Here is a 21,963-nt window from a genome sequence, read left to right as displayed (position 1 = left end):
CCATCCTTCCTAGCAAGATATGTCTCCAGACATCTAATTACAATCTTTCTTGCTGTTTAAGCCTTTTACTTTGTTCCTTCTGCTTAAGGACTGGGAAACAGGCTATTCCTGGCCTCCCTGCAACAGCTTTGTGAGCACTTGGCCACTTCCATCTCTCCTCAGTTTTCTCTAGATTAACAGCACCCCCTTTTTCCTTCCTCAGCAGTCTTACTTTCTGGACAGTCTATCCCATCAGTTCTGTCTTGGAAATGCACCACCTGAAATAAGGTAGTTTAGTCTCTCCCAGCACCAAGGATGGAGGAACTAATAGCTTAAATCTGGCATATTACAGGTCTGTTAATACATCCCAGTGTGCATCCTTCATAGCAGAACAATATTGCTGACTGGCATTGAATTTATGACCCATTCTCAGCTACTTGTTTAATACCCTATAATTATTTATGAATATTGTAAATCAAATCTTCAAAGATTCATGAAGATGGCTAATAGCCACTACCCCAAATTTCACTACCAAAACATTCCAGTTCGTTAAGTAAGCAACAAAAATAAATTTGGAGACAGCCTCCTTTGTTCATAGCTACCACCACCACCACGCAAAACAAAATGAAAAACCTATGACCGAAAAAACCAACCAAACCACCCCACCACAAAAAACCCACCGGTGCACATAACCAGCAAAGCTCCCAGAACTTCTGTACTGGAATTCCTCCTCACAGGATTTCCAACCCTTGTGCTCCTGTCCAAACTGAAGTCTTCTAGGTGTTTGAGCAAGGCTCTTGATTCTATAAGCACTGCAACCTAATAAGGATGTCACTTTCACTATTTAAAAATGAACCATTTGTTTATGCAATTTATTCATTTCCTACTATAGAAGCACTCTTGCACTTCTCCACTGGATTCTCCCTCATTGACCAAAAGTCACTTACACCTCAGGTAAGGCCTTCCCAAGTGGAAGACAGCTGACACCTTGCAGATTTCAGTTCTGTATTTATGTGCTAATATGACCGTACATTTAGCAACAGCATTAACTTGCGTTCAAATTGTGATCCATCTCCAGCCCTAGTTTCTTCTTCAGAATTGGTGCAATTTTTAACATTTTTGGGGTCTGTTTAGCAAAATCAGCATAGTGACTCAGCTCAGAAGCAGAAATTAGACAAATATATGTGCAGACACTCTGTGGCACAGCTTTTTGGAGTGCCAAATTTTACATTCGCATTGAAGGTGACTGGTAGTGAGGGCACAGTAAGGTTTAACATTTCCCAAATGCATAAGACATGCTGCAATTAACTATTACATAGAAGAGACATGTAGTAGATCCTGACGAATTGTCTTGGATGAAAATTCCACACCATCATGTCCAGGATTTGCCAGAATATGGCAGCTCATCTGGAAGGATCTCTCAAATGTTCCCGGATACAAGCAATTCTCAGAACCCACTAGACAAAGTTTCCAGACAGAAAAAAAGGAGGAGAGGGTATATCATTAGCAGAACACTCCATAGAGACATGAGTCTTCCTTTGAGCTTGGATCAAAGCTACACTACCAACCTACCAATTCATAAACTGTACTGCTCTCACTCCAAGTCAATTTCTTTAGAGACTAAAAAGTCTCTATTACTGTAGCCATTTTGGGTCAAAGCAAAGGTCCACTGTCCACTGTTCCACTGTCTGCCTTCAACAGTAGACCTAACTCCATGCTCAGCAAAAGAGTAAAAGAATAAGGTAAACACAAAGTTTTTCCACTAAGTACTCCATAGCCCATGATCAATTAGCCTGACAATTGTAAGTTGCAAATTAGTGAAACTATGAAAAGAACAGAATTACTGGAACACTAGTACATGTAATGTCATAGGGGGGAAAAAAACCCACTTGACCATCCACTGACCCAAGAATTCCCTGGCAGACTTCCTTTTCACTACGTATTTAAACAGATTTCAGATATTCTATTTATTATGGTGTTTGTCAATTTTCCCCCACACTCCTTCAGCCAGCCTTATAGTGTTTGCATATTTAACTTTCCAGAGTTTATAATCCTTTTGGTTTTCTTCATCTGGACACCACTTCTGCTTTTTGAAGGATGCCTTCTTGCTTCTGCAATCTCACCCTGCCAAAGCTGGCTTATTTTCACTCTGTCTCAAGTTTTTCTTGATACAGTTATTTTCTCTCCACTTCCTATGTGATTTACAGAAGCAATAGCCATACACCCTGCAAAGGTTAGGTCTTCCATCTGTCTTACTTTCAAAAAGCTTCCTGATCTGCGCTTAGTTTTCCATTTTGAAGCTAAGCACATCAGTGTTGGATAACTCTGGCTTGTCTTACTCCTGAAAGAATGGTGAGTCTAAGCACATTAAGACCCTCATTTCAGCGGAGCTCTTCAGCTGTTACTCTCTGTATCAGATCCTGTAAACCACTCAGAATTAAAGTCAAGCATTGCCCTCATGGGCTCCCGAACCTGCTGCTCCACAAACCAGCCACCGACACATCTAAAAATGTACTCATCAAGTCTGGATGCCATTTCTGCCTCTTCTAGACTGCATCACTGAAGTGATCCATACCTACTTACTTCCTCCCTCTACTGAGACTGTTGTGTCACCATAATGGCCCACTGGCCAGCTAAGCAGAAGCAATATTCCATATTCTTCCTACTTAAGTTCGGGACTTCCACTGATGTGAAGTCTGGATTGTTCCTTAGAGAAATTACCTTGCTAAGCCATTCATCTCCAAAGTGTCTTTAATATACAGAACTACTATCTATCTGCAAAGCTCACCACATCCTTCCTGAATATACAACATCATGGGAATGTCCCACTGATCATCATCTTTCCAAGTTTATGACATCTGTGCTGTTACGATCTCCATAAACAATTAGACATACCAGTTCCCCCATGCAATTTCTTAGACATCAAGCATTCCCACAGAAGAGCATCTTGTTTAAACAATCTATCAGTTCTGTCTGTTCCCTGTTTCCCCTTCAACTGGGTTTGACCTTAACACCAGCGGAAGGGCTGTGAACCAACAACACTCAAGGCACGATATGGCAGGGTGGCTGTTGGCAGAGGATTATCAGTAGTAGGCCCTTGACTTGAATTAATTTTCCTTTGAGTGTGAGGAGCTTGATTTTGTTGCTTCCAAAAGGCATGCTGCATAGCCCATTTATTTACTCAGCCATTTCCTGAGTGATCTATACTGCAGAATGGCCTTTTGTTTCTCTTTTTTTCTGGACAGGGTTATTTTTAAGTAGTCACCACCTCCATCCCCACAAACCCCTAAGGACATCAGCTGGCCAGCACCAGTTTCAGCACTTCATAGAGAAAGAGCCTTGGTTTTTCAGTGAGTAAAACCTGGATTTTAGCAATTGAGGAAAAGTATCTTCTTAGAAATGTCACAACTCTTAGAAGAATATCTGTTTGTGTTTAAAGTAGAACAGGATATTTAAAACCAAAACAGCTAGGAAATCAGGATCTTTGGAGTGCCACAGTACATTACACGAACTTGATTTTCCATCTGTATTTTACAATGGTATATCTCAATTTAAGTGCTTTGGCAGTAAATTAACAAAAAACTGGAACAACAGTGCCAATTCTGATCAAGAATTTTCTCCTTGGTTACCCAAGTGTAATTCAAATAAAAAAGTATAATCGCTATAAGAAACAACATAATTTTTAAAGCTATTCTGTAGTTTATAAACTCTTTCTACAGAAGATAAAGGTCAGTCTAGATGTAGGTGACCTAACAAAGTTCTCTCCATTTTTTTGTATAAATTCCAACTGGTCCATTTGGTAACATTAGCATTAGATCTCAAACTGATTTCTTCAGTTCTTTACTGGGGCTGCTTCTCAGTCCTGAAGCAAAGTGTATACTATACAATATAGTAGTTTGTCTAGGTTTCAGTTCTAGTTAGCTTTTGTACCTTCTGCTGCACACAGGGATGCCAGTATTGAACTAAGTGCACAGTTTCTGCTTTCTCTAATGTCATTTTAAACGGATAATTTTCAAAGCTCCTGGATGTGAATGATATCTTTTAGGGGGAAGGGAGAGGTAAGAGGGTTTTGTAGTCTCAGTAATGCAGTGCAGCATCTGCTAAAAATGCTAAAAGGCAAGGAAGATTCAAATTCCATTTTTGTGTCTTATCTAAAAATCTATGACATGAGAGCAGCAAGCAGGGTTAGCAGAGAAACGGTGCTGTGCGAAACAAACCTCCCTGCCCTTTAGTCCTTGAGCAGATGATAGAGAGGGGCAGAAAGGAACCCCTCACGCCGCTGGCTCAGCGTGCTCAGAGCTGTTCCGAGCGCTGCGCACCACTGCAGCCTGGAAGCCTGAGCTGCTTTGCTGCTTTTTTTTTTATTCCCTCTAAAAAGTTTTCAGGAAGTCTGGGGGAGGGGCAATGCTGTTTCTTTTTTGTTATAATGGGCCCCTTTGTGGAGATGGAAGAGATCTGTGTGCCTGCGGTGCGCACGCTTCCCAGTGATTCCCAGAGTAACTTCCCAGGGCTCCTAAAAAGCGCAGGGACCCTGCGGTGCGGGGAGAAGGGGAGGGGGCTGCTCCAGGATGGAGCTGATGGTACTGCTCAACGCTCTGGTTACTCGTTTGCTCTTTATGTTACACTCTGTCATCGGGGTCTGGAGAGTGACTGCAGTGAAGAAAGAACCCAAGTACTGGCTGCTGGCACTGCTCAATCTTCTTCTGTGCCTGGAGACAGGGCTTACCCTCAAGTTTAAGCAAGGCAGAGGCTACAAATGGTGAGCATATCCCGCCGGCTCTGACGAGCCCCTCTTGCTTCTTTGCATGTACTACGCTGCAAACGCGAGCCTGACTTTGAGCGGCGCTGCCCTCGCTTTGTTTCTGCCAGGCTTTCAGGGGGTTGCCTTTTCTACCCTGCTGCACCGGGAGATGTGTGTGTGGCGGGGAGCAAGCTGGTTAAGTCCTGGATAGCCCATTGCCAAAGCCAGAGGGCTTTCAGGTGGGGAAGTTTTGTAGCAAACTACTCGGGAACCACTCTCTGTATACCTCTGTGCGTGTATCCATACTAACAACTGTAAAATGTGGGAAACGTAGCTACAGGAGAGGTACACCTCCTTCCCTGGGGCTGCATTCCCTATACCTGCTACTTCTGACAGTGCTAACACCGCAAGAATGCATGAATCAAAACTCGGAGACAAATAAAAGATGAGCAGCAACCACTCTTGCAATACAGCAAGAGTGGCCTGATTATTTGGATTTGAAAGGCTATTCCAGAGGGGAAGTTTCATGCGTGAAAGGCTGCCTGAGAAATGAACAAAAAAAGTTAGTCATACCAGAGTTTGCCTAAGCACATGGGCTTTTACATGCGTTTAAAGAACTGCTGCAGTCATCTACGGCTCATGAGCACTCAGCCAAAACAAACACTCTGTAGAAAGGAAGTGGTCATGTAACTAATTGTCAAGATTTCACTAGGACCTATATTTAAAAACTGAAACTGCAGACAGGCCCTGAGACAAACCCAGGACCAAAAAAACCCCAAACAAAATATTATTAAGAAAAAAGCCCCAGAGTATTCCAATAATCTTCAATTTCTGCCCACTGCAACCTGTCAAACTCATTTTAACAAGCAGGGTTGTGTGACACTTTATACAAGTGTTCCATGCTCTAAATCTGAACGTAATAAAATCTGCGATAAAGTATGGGACACAGGAAAATTTAACAATGGCAGAGCTCCAAATGTACAGTTATGAGACAGAGGCAGATTGAGCAGATCCGATTCACTACAGAGGAGACAGCAACAGTTTTCATGAAGGAACTCTTGCTATGGCAGCTTTTGGAAATTCCAAAGCAAAACAGCTATGGAAAGCAAGATCCATTTTAGATGATGAATAAATGTGCTGTAAGGGCTAAATTTAGCTAGAAGGAAATTTTGAAAGTAGATGTGTTCCAACACTTTAAGCCACATGGTAAAATATGTTTATAGGTAAGAACTGTAGACAAACGGCCAGCATCTATTTCCATTAGGATAACTCTGCCCCAGTGGAAAACACATTCAGAACAGGCAGTAACACTTACATTTTTAGAAAACATCCCCATAGACAGTCACTGATCCAAGCAATGGGCAGACTGTGCCACAGGACTCTCCTGTTTCCAGGAGCCTCATATTCTCTCCATACATTATTGACAAAACACTCACTACATCAGCACAAGAATTTAAATGGCACATGTGGAGAAAACAGTATTACTGTGGGCCTGGCCACTTTATGCTTCCTCTATATTGCTCCTTCTGAAATAAAGGCAGGGTTAAAGCCCCCGTAGTCTCTTGGCCTGATGTGTTATTGTTAGCTCAGCATTGCTAACCTGCCAGCTGGATAGATTTTTCATGTGCTATATGAAAATATTAAAAATATAAAAAAAATTCTACAGGAATATTACAAAGTATGTTATTTCTCCCATTTGAATGAGGTATGTTCTCTCAAAAAGACCCACAAACAGACAACAAAACAACCCCCCAAAACCCAACAAAAAAAAACCCACCAAAAAATGCTGAAAAAAAAGCCCACCAAAAAAACCCCAAACAAGAAACCCAACACCATTGTAGACTAAAACCCCACAAAATCACTTTTTTAAAATAGAAAGCAAAAAACCCCACTGCCTAAACAGACAGCACACCCTCACCCTCAAAAAGAATCAGAATCCGCCACCAAAAAAGCCTCAAACACACACACACAAAACCCCAATCCCCTAAACCCCCTAACATCCAATCCAGAACTATTTTAGGATGAATTGTTTGAAATATTTCAGAGCCACTCAGTGGCCCAGTAATTTTCCCAAGCAGCAGTTTTGTTTTGGTTTCTTTTTCTTTTCCTTGATACTTAATCTCCACTGGAAAAGTTAGGGTTACAAAAATAAAGGTACATTCAGGGTAGGAACAAACAATAAATGCAACAGCATTTGACCAAACCATTGCTGTGGTTACATACTTGTAAGCAATTTAAATTCACTGCAGGGTGTGCCAATGACAGGATAGAAGCAAGCAAGCAGGTACCCGAGTTTGATTCCACTGCTCTGTCCTGGGTCATTACATATATGTGATACAAAGGCTGCTATGCACCTCAACAGCATTGCAGTTATGCTCACTCCACACTACAGCAGAACTAGATGGAACATGAGTGGCATTAGACCTCATTCCCACTCTGAAAGGACGGGAATTAAAATAATAATAATATAATTAATAATAATAATAAATAAATAAATAAACAAGCCCCAAAAACCCAGTTCTGTGTTTAGTAAGAAAACATCAGTAACCCTCACAAAAGTCAGTGCTTGCAGAAGGAGCAGTGGAACCTCTCTACCACTTCCAAGTAAACTCACCTGAAGAAGCTGAATAAAGCTTCACCATCATAGCTTGTATAGAAGAGTGTCAAGGAGAAAAGAACTAGAGATAGAAATCCTAAAGAATTACGCAATTGTCAGCAAAAACAGGGAAACAAGGCCAAGACCCATTTTCATAAACCATTTTAGCCTGCACTGAAAGACCTACTGAAGAAATTATTGTTTTAGGCAAACTGATGCTATTTCTACCTTCACTGTGTCAATGCACAGGGTTCTGATCAACAGCCTTTATCCCCGCATCACTCAGTGAAGGGACTCAATGTATTAATTCACCTTTCGTGAAATCAGAAAAAGCATGTTAGCTAGAGGGGTTTTTTTAAGTTTAAGTACAGAGAATGCTGTGATGGAAGTACAAGCGGCAAAGTGTCTTTGGTTATTCTTAACAAGACATCTTAAACTTCCATACGTGATCTTAGATGGTTGTACAATAAACCTATGATTCATAATACTGATAGCATGAAGAATTTGGAAAGAATATCAACTCTTATTTGCAGTTATCCTATTTCTTAACAAACCATATGGTAGGAGGCACAAGATACTTCTCAATGCAGATAATGATAGGTGTATGATATTTACAATGTGATATAATACCAAGCTGTCTTCTATTTTCTTCCTCAGGTTTTCACCAGCAATATTTTTATATCTGATTTGCACAGTACCATCACTATGGCTACTAGAAATTCACCATGGGACTCAGGTATTTGTTATGAGACAAGATGGACTAATTTGAAATTGGTGCATTATTTGATGGGTTGGATTTGGGCATACAGACAGAAATCTGCCAGGTCTTCTATTTTATACTGGTGGGTCTCCCAACCCAGCTACAGCTGGACTATGACTACTGTGCATTCCTTAAATATGAAGTCATGAACCTTATTCCTAGCTAAAATTGAGACCATTTATTTGCATTTGTCTGGGAAACAGAGGACTAGAAGTTTGAAAGACAGCCTTTCACCCCCAATTTACCAGGCTGAATCTTCATGAGGATGGTGAAAGAATTTAATTGCTTTAGAGGCCTTTGTAAAATAAAGTATGAGTTTCACAGCCCTTACAGGCAGATATCACAACTCCAAGCAAGCCAAAACTGAGATGTATCACTGAAAGTGGTCTTAAACTCAAATTGCCTCACATTTCCTTAAACCTAGGAGAATACTCACAGATTACTACCACAGATAGCTGGCGTGGTAATTTGTCTGTCAGTGTTTACATCCTTTTTTTGTGCTGTATAGTAATCTAGGATGGGGTGTCTGGATTTGAATTCAGGACTAAAACACATGGTAAAACTATTAAGGCAATTGCTCTTTGGCAGATGGAGCCAGTTAGGGCCAGAACAGAGCCAGTTTAGCTCAGCAGCTCATGTTGTGTGAAGCACCTCCTCATATGCTGCTTTCAAGCCCCTGTAGCACTTCCATGTAGTGAGAAGGGAATTCTGTCTCTCCCAGAATTTGCACATATGCAGTACCTTACATCCACAACAAAAAGGGCCAGATAGAAACAAGAGCAAAAATTACAGAAAAAAAATACATAAATTAGACTAAGAAGACCTAGTGCTTCATTTTCTCCTCTGAAACATTGTTACAGCCCACAGAAGCATAATCAAATATTCAAAATTGTGTTTACACTGAAAATGCCTGAGGCTTTTTCTGAGTACAGCAGCAGGAATTTATTGTCTTCTTGTTTTGCCAGATCTCCTTAAACAGTCACAGACAGGTAATGTGGATATTGAGAACATTTGTCATAGTTAAATCTCATCCAAGAAACGGGCTAATTCTGTAGTCAAAGGCAGCAGTTTATTTCCCAAAATGATGTTAGAACACGGCATACTTTGTTCTTATCGATATACTGCTACTGTGAATTAAAGAGGGAGTATATCAAGTTAACAGCTTAGTTTATAGCTGGAAAGACAGGATAGAGAGTTCTGGAAATACACAATATAACAGATTCAAAACCAGTGCTTCCAGAAGGGCAGCAGCCCTCCTAATAATCTCAAACACAGCACCCAGACTAGTACTATTCCTGATACTAAAGTATTGCTGGGAATTTCCTTATTAAAATACTAACAGAACAGGTGATTATGCAGTTGCTAAATTCACACATTTAATATATGTACTATGAAAACAGTTTGTGGTCTTTAAGGCAGTAGAACTTTGATCTCATAGTGGATCTTTAACAGAAAAGATCAACTGCTTAGGTTGGTGCTGTTACTTGAGGTGTGTGTTAACATGCAGCCTCTCTTCTCGAAGACAAAGGCAATTCTGCCCGAGTACTGCAGAGCTGGACATAAGGAATACCATTCATATATCAACAGTGAAATACTGGCTGCGAAGGAACTACTGGGTTGCAGTAAAGTATTTGGGGATGAAATACATGTTTGGGAGAGACCATAAAGTAAACTGAACTGTACTTGAGTGAAAAAGTTTCTGTCTGCAGAATAGTGGTAAGAAAATTAAAACCATTTGATCCATTAAAAAAACCCCAAACATTATTAAGAAAGTATGAGATCTCAGATAAACAAATTCCTGTTACCTCTTCAACTCTGTCACATCGCTGTGACAGAAAGTTATAACTGACCATCTTTTGCAGGGCTTACCTGACTACCTGTGCTGTAGTGAGCATAGGCTTCCAGGTCAATAAGAAGATAGATACCTGGCAAATATTATATTTTTAAGTACCTTAACTTGAATGTTCATTACTTCCTTAAAATGTCAGTGCCCATTCCCTTAGCCTCATTCTGAGGTGGGATTCTCTTATCAGCTAAAATTCTAGTATATCACTCTCCTAGAAGAGATCTTACGTCTTTCACCTTTTCTCTTCCCTCCCATACCCATTATCTTCCTCAATCTGGAAATCAGCTTAAGCAATCTTTTCTCCCTGTTTTACTTTTCAGCTGTCCTATACCACCAAAATGAAGCAGTCACGGTTGCTTTGGATTTCTGACATCACACGTGTTGCCATAGTGATGGCCATTCTGTTTCCAGCCAATCACAGAGAAAGAGAGGGGTACCTGTTGCTACCTTCAGAGAAGGACTAGCCTCTCCCATGCCATACTCAGGCTGCCAGCCATACATTCACAGGATTGAGGGTACTCTGTATTCAAGTACCAGTTTCACTATTTCAGTGCCGGACCCACTGTGAAAAGTTTTAGCTAACCTTGCTTATATTTGGGAATTAGGGATTGTGAATAACACACAAACAGAAATTTGATGAATTAGCTCAGTTTCAGGTGTACCCCATGCACTGACAGCAAGCTCTTTGCAGGCCATATATCAGGACAACACTATGTCATGAAACAGAATTTCTGGTTTGATAAGGTATTCTATAAATCAGACAAATGTAAGCTACATGTCAGAAGAAAAAATGAAGTAAACCAAGCTAGAGTTTATGCAAAATATGTACAATTTCTTCCTGTTTTATTTTTGCATGGTTAAAAGACTTAGGCATTTTTGTTTAGCTATGCACACAGTCTTGATACCCAGGAGTAACCTAGGTAAACCACATTTATCAGCTGCCTGTGAAATTTAGCATTTTTCCTTGCCACATTCCCATTAAGCCACTGCACATAGATAATTGGGTAGGCAAATATGCCTGGCACCAGCAGTCCTATTTATATGCATATACATGATGAAAATAAAGGTTCTTCTCCAAACTTCCAAGTGAATCACCACCACGATCACCACTTAATAAATATTCAGAGAGAAACAAACCAAAACAAGATATGAACATACTTAAACTAAAAATCAGCAGCCTACTTAAATGACTGGCTTTGCAGATGCAGTTTTCCATTTCCTGTCTACATGCAGTTGAGAAGAGATATGGACCCGGCCCTGAGGAGTGCCATTCAGTCAGAGTTCATGAAGCCTTGCACTGAAATAGTAACCCTGCCCCCCTCCCTGCCCAGCTTGAGTAGTTGCAAAAGTTATGTGTAAGGAACCTGCAAAAGACACTGATGAAGTGAAATAATTTCTTTAAAGAAATGTTCTCTGCACATTTGTGCCACTAGGATGGAAGGTGGGGGGCGAAGAAAAGGGAAAAACTAAACAACTGAAAGAGCCCCCTGCCCCCTTGCAAGCCTCATGTACACTGTGGCATGCTTTCCTCCACCTCTGTCCAGTGCTGTGGGTTGGTGATTCCATCAGCTCCTCTGTCCTTTGCAGAGGTTATACAGATCAATTGTAAGACCTATCTGCTCTCTGTCGTTATCACAGGAGAGCCATGGCATCTGCTAAGCAGCAAACATGCACCTTTGGAACCCGCACAGTAAAACTGCTACAGGCTTCTATTTCACTGTCTTTCAGACTCCCAGTTTACTTGTTGGGAATTCTCGCAGTGTCTGAGAAGATGTTCACCATCGTACACATACACATACAGCAAACAGCTTGCCCTACATGGGCCCTGCCTCAAATTCGGCAGATTCATTCCTGAGAAATGGGGCTTTAAAAAAAGAACAAGAAATCTTCAAACTCTGATGTGACTTTTGATGCAAGTTCATGGCTCACTTCCTCTTACCTCTACCAGACCAGGCAGGGGAGCAGAGGAGTGAGCTCAAATGCAGACCAAAGGCTGTCAAAATGAATTAGCCTTCCTCCTCCAGCACAAGTTAACAACCCATTTGCTCTACCCAGACAATTTTTTTCAAGGTAGATACTAACTTCTTAGTATTCTGGGGTGGTTATGCCAGTTACGCAGTTTATGATTTCCTCAGCCAACTGTGTCACACTGCCTGTGGGGGTTACTCAGAAAGGCTGACTTGGACCTCAGGGGCTGGCCTCCATAGGCTTTAGAATTTTCTACAGGCAACAGATAAAGATATTCCTCCAGAGCACCAGTTAAATTTTGTTTCTGAAACATCCTCTGAACAAGCTGTTCTGTCTCTTTCCTTTGGTTAAGGGGCTAACCAAGTGAGATAAGCCCCACAAGGCTCTTGCCAGGCAGAGTAGCAGCCCCTCCATCTCACTCTTTCCATGTCCAGAACTTTAGACTTTCCTTTTCCACATGGAAATATCATCATCCTGACATTCGTATGAGAATCCTTCAAAGCTTTCACACCCACAATCCAAAGGTGGCAAGCATTCCATTTAAGAGCCTTTACCTCCAATTACAAAAGAAAAAAAGCCCGACTTTTTTTTTTTTCCACCAGATTTTTCAGACCATGGGAATTTGCTTCATTTATTTATGACAAGAGGCATCATTTACCCAGATACTGAGCAACATTATTAGGGACCAAATAAAGCATCAAAGTAGAATCTGAAATTTGCTAGAATGTGACATTTGCTAGAAAATGTTGCCTTTATATTGGCAGGCATTATGCTGAACAGAGCTACTCAGTATGCACTAGAACACATTCCAATTGTTGCATAAAATCACTCTCCATGCAATAAAATGGTGGGGGGCCCAGCGGAGAAATGCAAATCATGTGTTCTCTGGCACAAATAGGACAGGATAAAAGTCTTTAATAACAGCATGGTTTGATTTTCTAATTATCCCTTTTTATTACAATGCAAAGAGATGTTAAGAGATTGCTATGAAGATAGAATTTTAGAACCATACCCCAATTGCTTCAGGGCCAGCCCTGCATGTGAACTAAGAAGGGCAGTGCAGTGCTACAGACCTACTGGTTTACTGCAGTTGATGTAACAGCATGTTTTAGCCAACATTCTATTTCCCAGAGCACTGGGTACTTGGAGAAAGCAAAAATACCTGTTTTTTCTCTACCCTACAGGGTAGGCAACAACAGAGATCCATTTTTCTTAATTATTCCTGTATCTCACCTCTCACATCATGAACCTCCTTGCAGAATAAGGCACAGCTTATTTTGGTGGGGGGAGGGAGGGGGGGGAGGAGGGGAGGTGGGTTTGGGGGGGAAGTGGTGGTGTGGGGGTGTGTGTAGGAGGGCAGAGAATACAGTCCAAATATCCCACCCCTACTCTATTCATTGCAGCCTAGATATATATTCAAGATGTAGACTAGTTATATACTAGATAGATTCGAGCCTGAATATAGAGACTGGCCAGGACCATAAACCAGCAGACTGACCATGACCAATTCTTACCCGATTTCAGTTTTTTATCTAGACAGAGACTATGTAGGAAACTCAGTAGCCTGCTTAGGAGAGCTGCAGGCAGATTGCATTCAAAGAATGCCATCTTAACAGCACAGAGATGTCACCATCTCCATCAGTCCTTGTATTTACATTACAGTAAAATCCTACACTTTCTCAGGGACCTACCAAAACATCTCTCCTGTCCTCATGAGAGGAATCCCTCCCTTCTGAATAACAGCAGAATTATATTCAGGGTGAGCATCTACCTTTGCAAACACTGGCTGAATATCACAGATGAACCTTCTACAGTTCAGCAAAACAGGACTCTCTCAGCCACAGAGTGCATCTGCTCCCTGTGTGGGACGTTTATGCATGTGTGATGTTTTTATTCCCAACAGTACTGTGGTAATGAGCCTGGAGCAGTTCAGGTGAATATCAGCAACCAAGACTTCAATCAGTCCAGAGAAAGCAGTCATGGAAGTGAGGGAACAGATCACCACATCATTCAAACGGTGGGACACCTTTTCCTATTACTAGTCAAGATCTTATGATAATTAGAGCAATTAGAGACGACTTCTTGTGCTTATTTGAGCAGTCTCCTCATGCAGTGAAGGACACCATATGTGAAAATGACGTACAGTGTGCTTCATGCTAACTACTGTTTGTAGAGCTAGTCTCTGGGTGAAGTGGTGACTCCCCTATCATTGTGCTCCAAATCTCAGTAACTAAAATTTAGAAATTTTGAAAGTGTCTGGATCACGGTTCTGCAAAGGATAATGCTCAGCTGGCTGAAAAATGAGAACAGAAAGAGCAGTACTCAAAGAAAGACTTGCTATTCATTACTCAAAGTGTGTATTAATATGTATTTTTCAAATTACGCCTACCACATAAAAATGATTTGCTCTAATACAATGTGAAGGAGAACAAAAGCAGGCTTAAGGATGAATACAGTCTCTGAAGGTATCTATAATGTCAGTCTCCTGAAGATACAGTATCTTCTTACTGTCTTTTAAACAGGCTAAAGTCTTTGTGAATCAGCTGTCCACAATCTGTGAGACTGTATGGACACTTGCCCTACACCAGACTTTTCTGCTGCTGCTAGTAGTTGGGAGATGGCTTCTCCCGATTGGAGTTGAAATCACCCGGGATCAATTGTCCCAGTTGCTTCTCATGTTTGTGGGAACAGCAGCAGATATACTTGAATTTGCTAGTGAAACTTTGGACATCGAAGATGTTCGGTAAGGATTATTTGCTGACATTAATAATTTGTATATTGCAAGATATTTGTTTTGTATAAAGATCTGTTTGTATTCTTCAGTGTTCAGACTGGTTGACCTGTTATTTCCTGCACATAATAGAAGGCTACATTCAAGGCTGTGTTTTCCTGCTCTCACCTTTCCCTCTGTAAAGGGCCTAACAGTCCTAAGAGCTTTGTTAGGGATTATTCTTCTGTTGCCAGCAGAGAAACATATCATCCATCACAATAAAAGGATACAAAGAGCTAAACAACTAGCATAACTCCCATGCAGCGTCAGTTCTTACAGCTACAGGAGCTGAAACACTGGATACACAGTAGGCCTCTTACAGGTTAATGAACTGGTTTAGACTAGCAAGGAAGCAACTGGACTTTGCTTTAGTGATTCATTATCCAAGCTGCTTCTTTGATTATCTCATTTGTACTTTCTTCATGATAGAATGACAAAGTGTTCAAAGATAAAGAAGAAAGGGAATGGCATAGTCTGGTGTGAATTTTCAACACTGTGATCTCCCCCAGAGGAAGTAAGCTCATCTCCCTCTCGCAGCAGTGAGATGAGCTATGAGCATTTACCATAAAGAAAAAGAATCACAGAAGAGTTTCATCCTCTTTTACATATGTACTATTATATATATATATATTTATATCAAATAAAAGGTTTTAAAGCAGGAAAAGAGGTCCTTCCCACTTGGCAGAGAAGCTTCAGGCTTGCGAGGGATGTGTAATCACTACAAGGGAAGAGATACCTCTTCTTGGAGCCAGAGAGTCTATTTCCATATGCTTATCATTATAATCTTAGCATCAGCTATTTAATGTAATCACACAACTGGAACATGTAGCCTGAACAGCAAAAAATCCATGCCAAAAAGTGCCTCTGTTTTCCTTAGTCTTACCAGTAATCAATCGTTGTTTTGCTCAACTACCCTTTGAATGATATTCCAAATACTACAGGAAACATTTTTGTTATCACGTAAGAAAACTTCAACTTCACTGTTATCACTTCTTTCCTCTCCCATAGGAAGAATTATGCTCTCATAAATGCAATTCTTGCTGTATGGACGTGGAGTATGTTACAGTTTCCACTTGATCTTGCAGGTTAGTTCTTGCACATAGACAAGAAAAGAGAACAAATGCTTTAGGTTTTTGCTGTCATGTCTTGCAGCTGTATACATGCTACAGGCTATACCAAGGACTTCTGGTGGAGAGCAATTTCTATAACAATGATGGCTTTTGAAGTATGTCCATTATGGTTTCGTTGCAGGAAACACTTGTTTCTGACTAACCTCTGACCTCCCCAATAAAACTCTACTTCCAGAAAAAAAATGGATTGCAATATTCTATTAAGCATCTGCTCCAGTTGCCTGTTACTGCCTTAAACTTCTTCATGCAAACTCTTGAGTTAGATCTAGTCTATTATAGCTCAAATCTGGGTAGGTTACTAGATCCTGTGGAGATACAGGCAATTGTTAACTACAGGGAACAATACAGCCAAGAAAACAGATGTTAGCACAGGAGAAACAACTTATTCACAGGGAACATAAAGGACTATATAATGTTGGGACTGTACACTCTTATCTTAAAAGGTCCAACATTCAGCCAGTTTGAGTTTGTATTTGTCCCTAGGCAGAAAAGGCTTCCCTATATGCAAGAAGAATCATGAAAGTTGCCTCAATCATCATCTCTTCCAGCCACTTTAGCCTCCAATCACAAGTTTGCAACTCAACTACACCAGTCCAAAGATACATTATCCTCACTAGCATCATATATAAAATCGCACACTAGGCTGACACACTGACTAGAATAATAAATGAATAAAATATTAATGAAATAATTATTCCAGGAATTTTTCATTAGCCTTTTCTTCATGGACAGCACTAGGTTTTGTTTTCAACACTGGAGTTACAAAAATATTTTAGCATTTCAGCTCAGCTGCTCACCTCCAAGAAAAAAAATCATGATGCAACCACATTTCAGATATATCACAGCTAAAATTGCTGTTACTAGAAAACATATTCTGCTAAAGACATGTAATACTTAGGTTTAGAAAACTTTATATACATCACCACTACACAAATAAATTCAAACAGTGTTTAAGCAATCTTAGCATTAATTTAAGTGAAGTAACGTCTTGTACTGTGCATTTCTTTTTTCCTTTGGCTGTTGCTTTTGTGCTTGATATGCCAGTTAAAAATCAAATTATTGGACACATATTGCCCTGATATTTACTATGGTTTCAGTTTATCTTGGGTAGCTTGTACAGTTGTACAGATAGTACTTTTTATTCAAGTGTCAGAATGTTCACTCACAACATGATGTAAAATAGAAGTTTTTAGGCACTGACTGATTAGGCAGTGCAGTTAGGACTCTTAAACAGCAGTGGTGCAAAAACATATTAAAAAATTAGCTGCTGCTGAAGCTTTGCCTAATGGATTCAGAAAATTTCTACGTTCTATAGCTAATTTTCCACTCAAGGCACATGTTCTTCCCCCTTCCCTTCCCCCCAGTGTTCACTCAAACAATAGAATTATTTTGTTGAGCTGAAATATTTGGCAGTTGTTACTGCATCACAAGTAGCTATGATTTTTAAACTAATGAAAACCCACTGCCTGAGACACATTAGTTAAGACACATGCATTTTCATAAGAGGCAGCCATACTCACTACACACACACACTCTTCTGATGATCATTCTCTAGACACCATGTCATAAAGAGCATTCTAGCCTGCCACCACTTTTATAGTCAAGGGGAACACATTCATGCAAGTTCCAACTGTTGTATGCAATTTCACACCCAGAAGGCTAAGAATGAGTAACTGTGGCTCAATTCTTCTACGGCAAGCAGTGACTACAGTTTCTTCGTATCCCTGCACTGACATGACTTATTCTTACTATGACACGTGAAAAAGGCAATGGCTATCTAGTGACTTTGAAAACCAAGGTCTGAAACAGCCTGGAACAAACTGAAGTTCTGTAGCTCAGGCTCTTCCAATTCAGCATGGTACTCTGTTGTTTTGGTTTTTTGGGTTTTTTTTCTTAAAGATATATATTAGCCTAATATGTTAATTTAACAGAAAAATGCCTGGGAAAGTTGTTACAGAATGATTAGGTGATCTACATTTGTTTAATGTTTTAAAGTGTATAAATGCTGATAGCTTAGTGGGATAGAAAAGGGGAAGTGGGTTTGGTCCTGTTTGGCAGACCACGTAAGTATCTGCTTAAGATAAGCTTAGTGTGTTTTGCTGAAACAGATTCCAGAAATTGGATATGCTTTATGTTGAATTGTTCATAGTTGAATGCATTTACTTCCCTTTAAGGCCAACCCTGGCTCAATTTTAAAAAGTTGTTTTAACATAACTGTGTTTTATTTCCAGTACAGCATATTGGCTGCAAACCAACCGCATCAACTAGGCGGATCCCCAGCCTGCTGCTATGCAGGTACAGTGCAGAACTGTGGAACATTGGGGTCAGCCTTTTCATACAGGATGGTCCCTTCTTCATTGTACGTTCAATCCTGATGGGCCACTTCAGAATATTCAATCAGATGCTGGTGTTTTTTACAGCTAAGAATATCTTAGTTGTGACTCTACAATTGTATCGTTTGGCAGTGATAACATTAGACTTCCGTGCTACCATTCTGCAGAAGAGCAGGAAAGGAGAAGTCAGCTGTTGCCCATGCGAGCCTTATAAAACTAGTACTCATGCTACCACTGACCAAGATACCGAAATGAAAGAGTTTGTTGCTTTTCCTCCAAAAGAGGAAACCCAAGCTCCATCAGAAGATAAGTAGCACAGTTATTGACTTGAAAGAGGTTGCATTTCCCACAGCTTCTTCAGAAGGGCTTAGCCTATTTCTGTGAACAAATATGCCTTCAGTGGATAGGTCATCTCTTCCACTAAGAGATCAATAATTTCTCCTAAATTGTAGGAGAAAATTCTGAAGCAAACTCATAGAAAAGGGCCTTTTTTTTTTTTTAATTCATTTGCATGGTGGGTTTTGATTAGTTCCCCATTATGTTATCCAGAGGTATTTTGTAGCCATAGTTTGTAGTAGCAAGAAAGGTCTGGCACACTAACAAAGTCTGTTATTTTTGGTGGCGCTGTGCTAACATATGTACCTGCATGTATTTGTATAGAGGGACAAGTCTATCCATTATGGGAAGCACAGAATCACTTAGCTCTACTTGAATGATCTGGCTATAACTAGAGTGTGATGAACAATATGTTCACCACGTATGGGAGCAACTTCAGCAGCGACAACTGTGCAGACATGCAAATGAAGGGAGATGACAGATTTCTACTGTTACTGTGACATCTAAACATTGCTCATTCAAGAAATTTACGCAAATCTTCACCAAATGTTACCTCATCCTTGGCTGGATTCAATTAAGAACTATGCAGCACCTTTATACTGCATATACAGGACTCTTAGGACCTACATGGTCTGGGTAACCCAAACTTTACAACCACAGAACACAAGAAAAAAGCAGCCCTACAGATCATTAGAAGACTATAGCATTTGTCTCCGGCATTTTCTAAAGAGGTACTTGCTTTCTGTTCCTACCAGTTAGGACACCCCCCCTCCCCCCCCCCCCCCCCCCAAAAAAAAAAAAAAAAGATCAACACCCAAAATATTTGTAAAGACTTTTACACTTTTTCCCCAGTTCACTGTGCCTGCAGTTGAAACCAGTTTTTAAAATGTCTCAATTTCACATGATTTTTAAACATGGCCTAACTCAAGCATGCAATTTAACTAGAAAGAAAATGGCAGTGCTTAAGTTTGAAAAGACAAGCTAGACAAAAGGATTCTGGCTTGTGCTTCACATTCCTTGAAGCACCACAAGGTCCCACGATAAAACTTGAGAAACTGTCTGGTCTGTTGAATGTCAAGATCCATTTTTAAGAAATGACTGATAATTACTGATTTACTACTTTCACATTTGCAGTGAACAACATAGGGTCAAATTAATTTCTCCCAAGGACACACTTTAGAGCAGTGTAAGACATTAACTTTGTTGAGCTTATCTTATAGAAGCTAAAAGTACGATAAGTGATTTTTGAAAGTTTGCCTAAAATACGGATTTCTGCATCCGTTCTAAGAGCCATAAAAATATGACAAACATGAAGTGACCTAATTGAGATAACTTCCCTTATTAAAAAATTCACAATTAAACCTTAGTTTCTAAAGCCTCGGCTATCGAATCTACTTTCAGGAATTAATAAAAGGGGTTTTGCCACCACTGCAGCAGTCATATGCTTATTTATCCATAGCCTGATAAGCAATCATATGTTTGTTCCTTAAAAGATTAACATATTTAAAAATTCTATCCCCCAAACACATGAACTGTTTATATTTGTGAGCTGTTACTGTTCTATGCAGGATCTGGCACTTCCATTACAGAAGAAAATGCACAGACTAAACAAAGGAAGTCTTATATACATCATAGCCCTTTCTACCGTTTATAATTTAGGTATAATGTGCAACACCTCCTGCTTTCCTTATTTTGGGCCTTTTTCCAGTAGAAATTTACTAGATGATCTTAAGGTCCTTTCCAACCCTCACCATTCTATGATTCTGTGATCATTTGCCATGACATCGTGGAGGTAAACATACGGAGAGTTGAATGTGACTTTATTTGGGATTTTAATTGAAGCATAGAGGTAAAAAAGCTAGAGTATTGCTGCTGCTGAGCTGAGCTGTCTAAAACCTTTCACACTAGGGTGAATTTAGAATCAGTTGATAGAACTGCAACACATTTTTTTCCTTGTTGATGCAAGGCAGGACTACTCACATTCATTTTGAGTTTACCACTTGCTGATATAGTAATTATCCTGTTAAAAGGATCCTTTCTAATTAATTTGGAGTGTACTGAGCTTGGTAGAACACCATTTTAAATTCATCAGTACAAAAATCACAGGATGTACTTTTTTAAACGACTGCCTACCAGGTTCAGCCTGCAGCAAATGCAGGGTCCCCTGGGGTCAGCAGTACAGATGCTACAGCAGGAATATTTTACAGAGAACTATATTTCCTGGTCTTCAGGCTGTTCCATTTTAAACAGCAGTAAAGCTTCTAATCAGATTTAGTATGAGAAGAACTCAGTTCAGTGCTAGGTTTTTACTACTAGATCCTATTCCTATTCACTCACAGACAAAATAAGCAGTGATTTGGACTTGGACTAGATTTGGACTTCCCTTTTCCTCCTCACTGTCGGGGGTGATAAACAGATCGCTTAAAAACAAAAGAAAACCCAAACAGTCAAACAGAACACTTGAATGGTGGGTAGTCTACCTCCCTGCCTGTGTACAGAGGGAATCACATGCCAGGTAGCAGCAGGAATGACATATAGTTCCCTCTACTTAATTGAGAAGCCTGCAAACAGCAATTAAAGAAGTCTGGTAGCTTGTATGTTTGGTCACAGTGGCAAACCCCTGTTGCAAGCCCGCCTCACCTTCCTCTGGCAAATTTTTTGAGAGGGAGGACTACAGCACTGTTGTTTCCCAGCAGGCTGAGTCAGCTGAATAAGCATCTGGGTGTGAGGAGCCGGTGTCTCTTCCTGCAGCCTTCCAGAGCCTTGCACTAGGCAAGGGGTAGAGTAGATTTTCCTGAAGATTTGCCAGCACCTGTGGTGTACCTAAAGAACAACTGATGTCACACTTGCTGTTCAGAAAAAGCTGCAGTAAACTTTTAGACAGAGAAAATTCAAGCCTCCAAAACAGAAGGATTTCAGAACATTATTTAACCATTATTTACTTGAGTCAGGAGAATTACATTACTAAATCTGTTCTGCAAGTAGATATCTAGCCATTTACTGTTGTTTATTCTACTTTTTCCTGCCTTGTCCTTTTAGATTATTCCATATTAAGCCTCATTAAATGTTTTACTACTTCTCTTTTCCTGTGCTAAAATGCATTCCTCCTTTTCTTTGGACGTCGGCTCAAATAAGATCTTAGCCCTGAGCCTGAAAAAAACCCCAAACAATCCAAAACAAACCAGCAACCCGCATTATTTTATTGCGTTCCTCTTGGTATTTGTACTGTATTATATTCTCTGGGACCATGTGGAAATGGAAGAAAATGTGCAATTACTTTTAAAAAATTCCAACTGTATTTCGCAAATAAAAGGCAGTTACCTCAGGCATAGCTGCCAATTTATTATGTGAGAGCTGACTGTTATGTGTTCCCATTAATTACATCCTCCACATGCTGCTTGTCCTTTCCATCCTTGTAAGTTAATTACTTAGGCCAGATTCTCATGGCAGCCATTGCTTTGAAAACCCACAGCAACTGCAGTGAATTCTACTTCATTCTGGATA

General features: G+C 40.2%; 1 protein-coding gene across 1 annotated transcript; it reads left to right on the top strand.

The window, feature by feature from the left end:
• Positions 1 to 4,414: 4,414 nt before the first annotated feature.
• On the top strand, positions 4,415 to 21,781 carry TMEM26 (transmembrane protein 26). The gene is made up of 6 exons (XM_065670874.1): positions 4,415 to 4,738; positions 7,974 to 8,052; positions 13,794 to 13,907; positions 14,413 to 14,633; positions 15,669 to 15,745; positions 18,022 to 21,781. Exons 1-6 carry the CDS (start codon positions 4,548 to 4,550, stop codon positions 18,435 to 18,437), a joined length of 1,098 nt encoding a protein of 365 aa, XP_065526946.1. The 5' UTR covers positions 4,415 to 4,547; the 3' UTR covers positions 18,438 to 21,781.
• Positions 21,782 to 21,963: the final 182 nt, after the last annotated feature.

The sequence above is a fragment of the Lathamus discolor genome, chromosome 3 (genome assembly GCF_037157495.1).
Source record: "Lathamus discolor isolate bLatDis1 chromosome 3, bLatDis1.hap1, whole genome shotgun sequence".
In the NCBI taxonomy this organism is placed as follows: Eukaryota; Metazoa; Chordata; class Aves; order Psittaciformes; family Psittacidae; genus Lathamus; species Lathamus discolor.
Note: the sequence above shows the minus strand (reverse complement) of the source record. Positions and strands in the feature narration are given on the sequence as shown.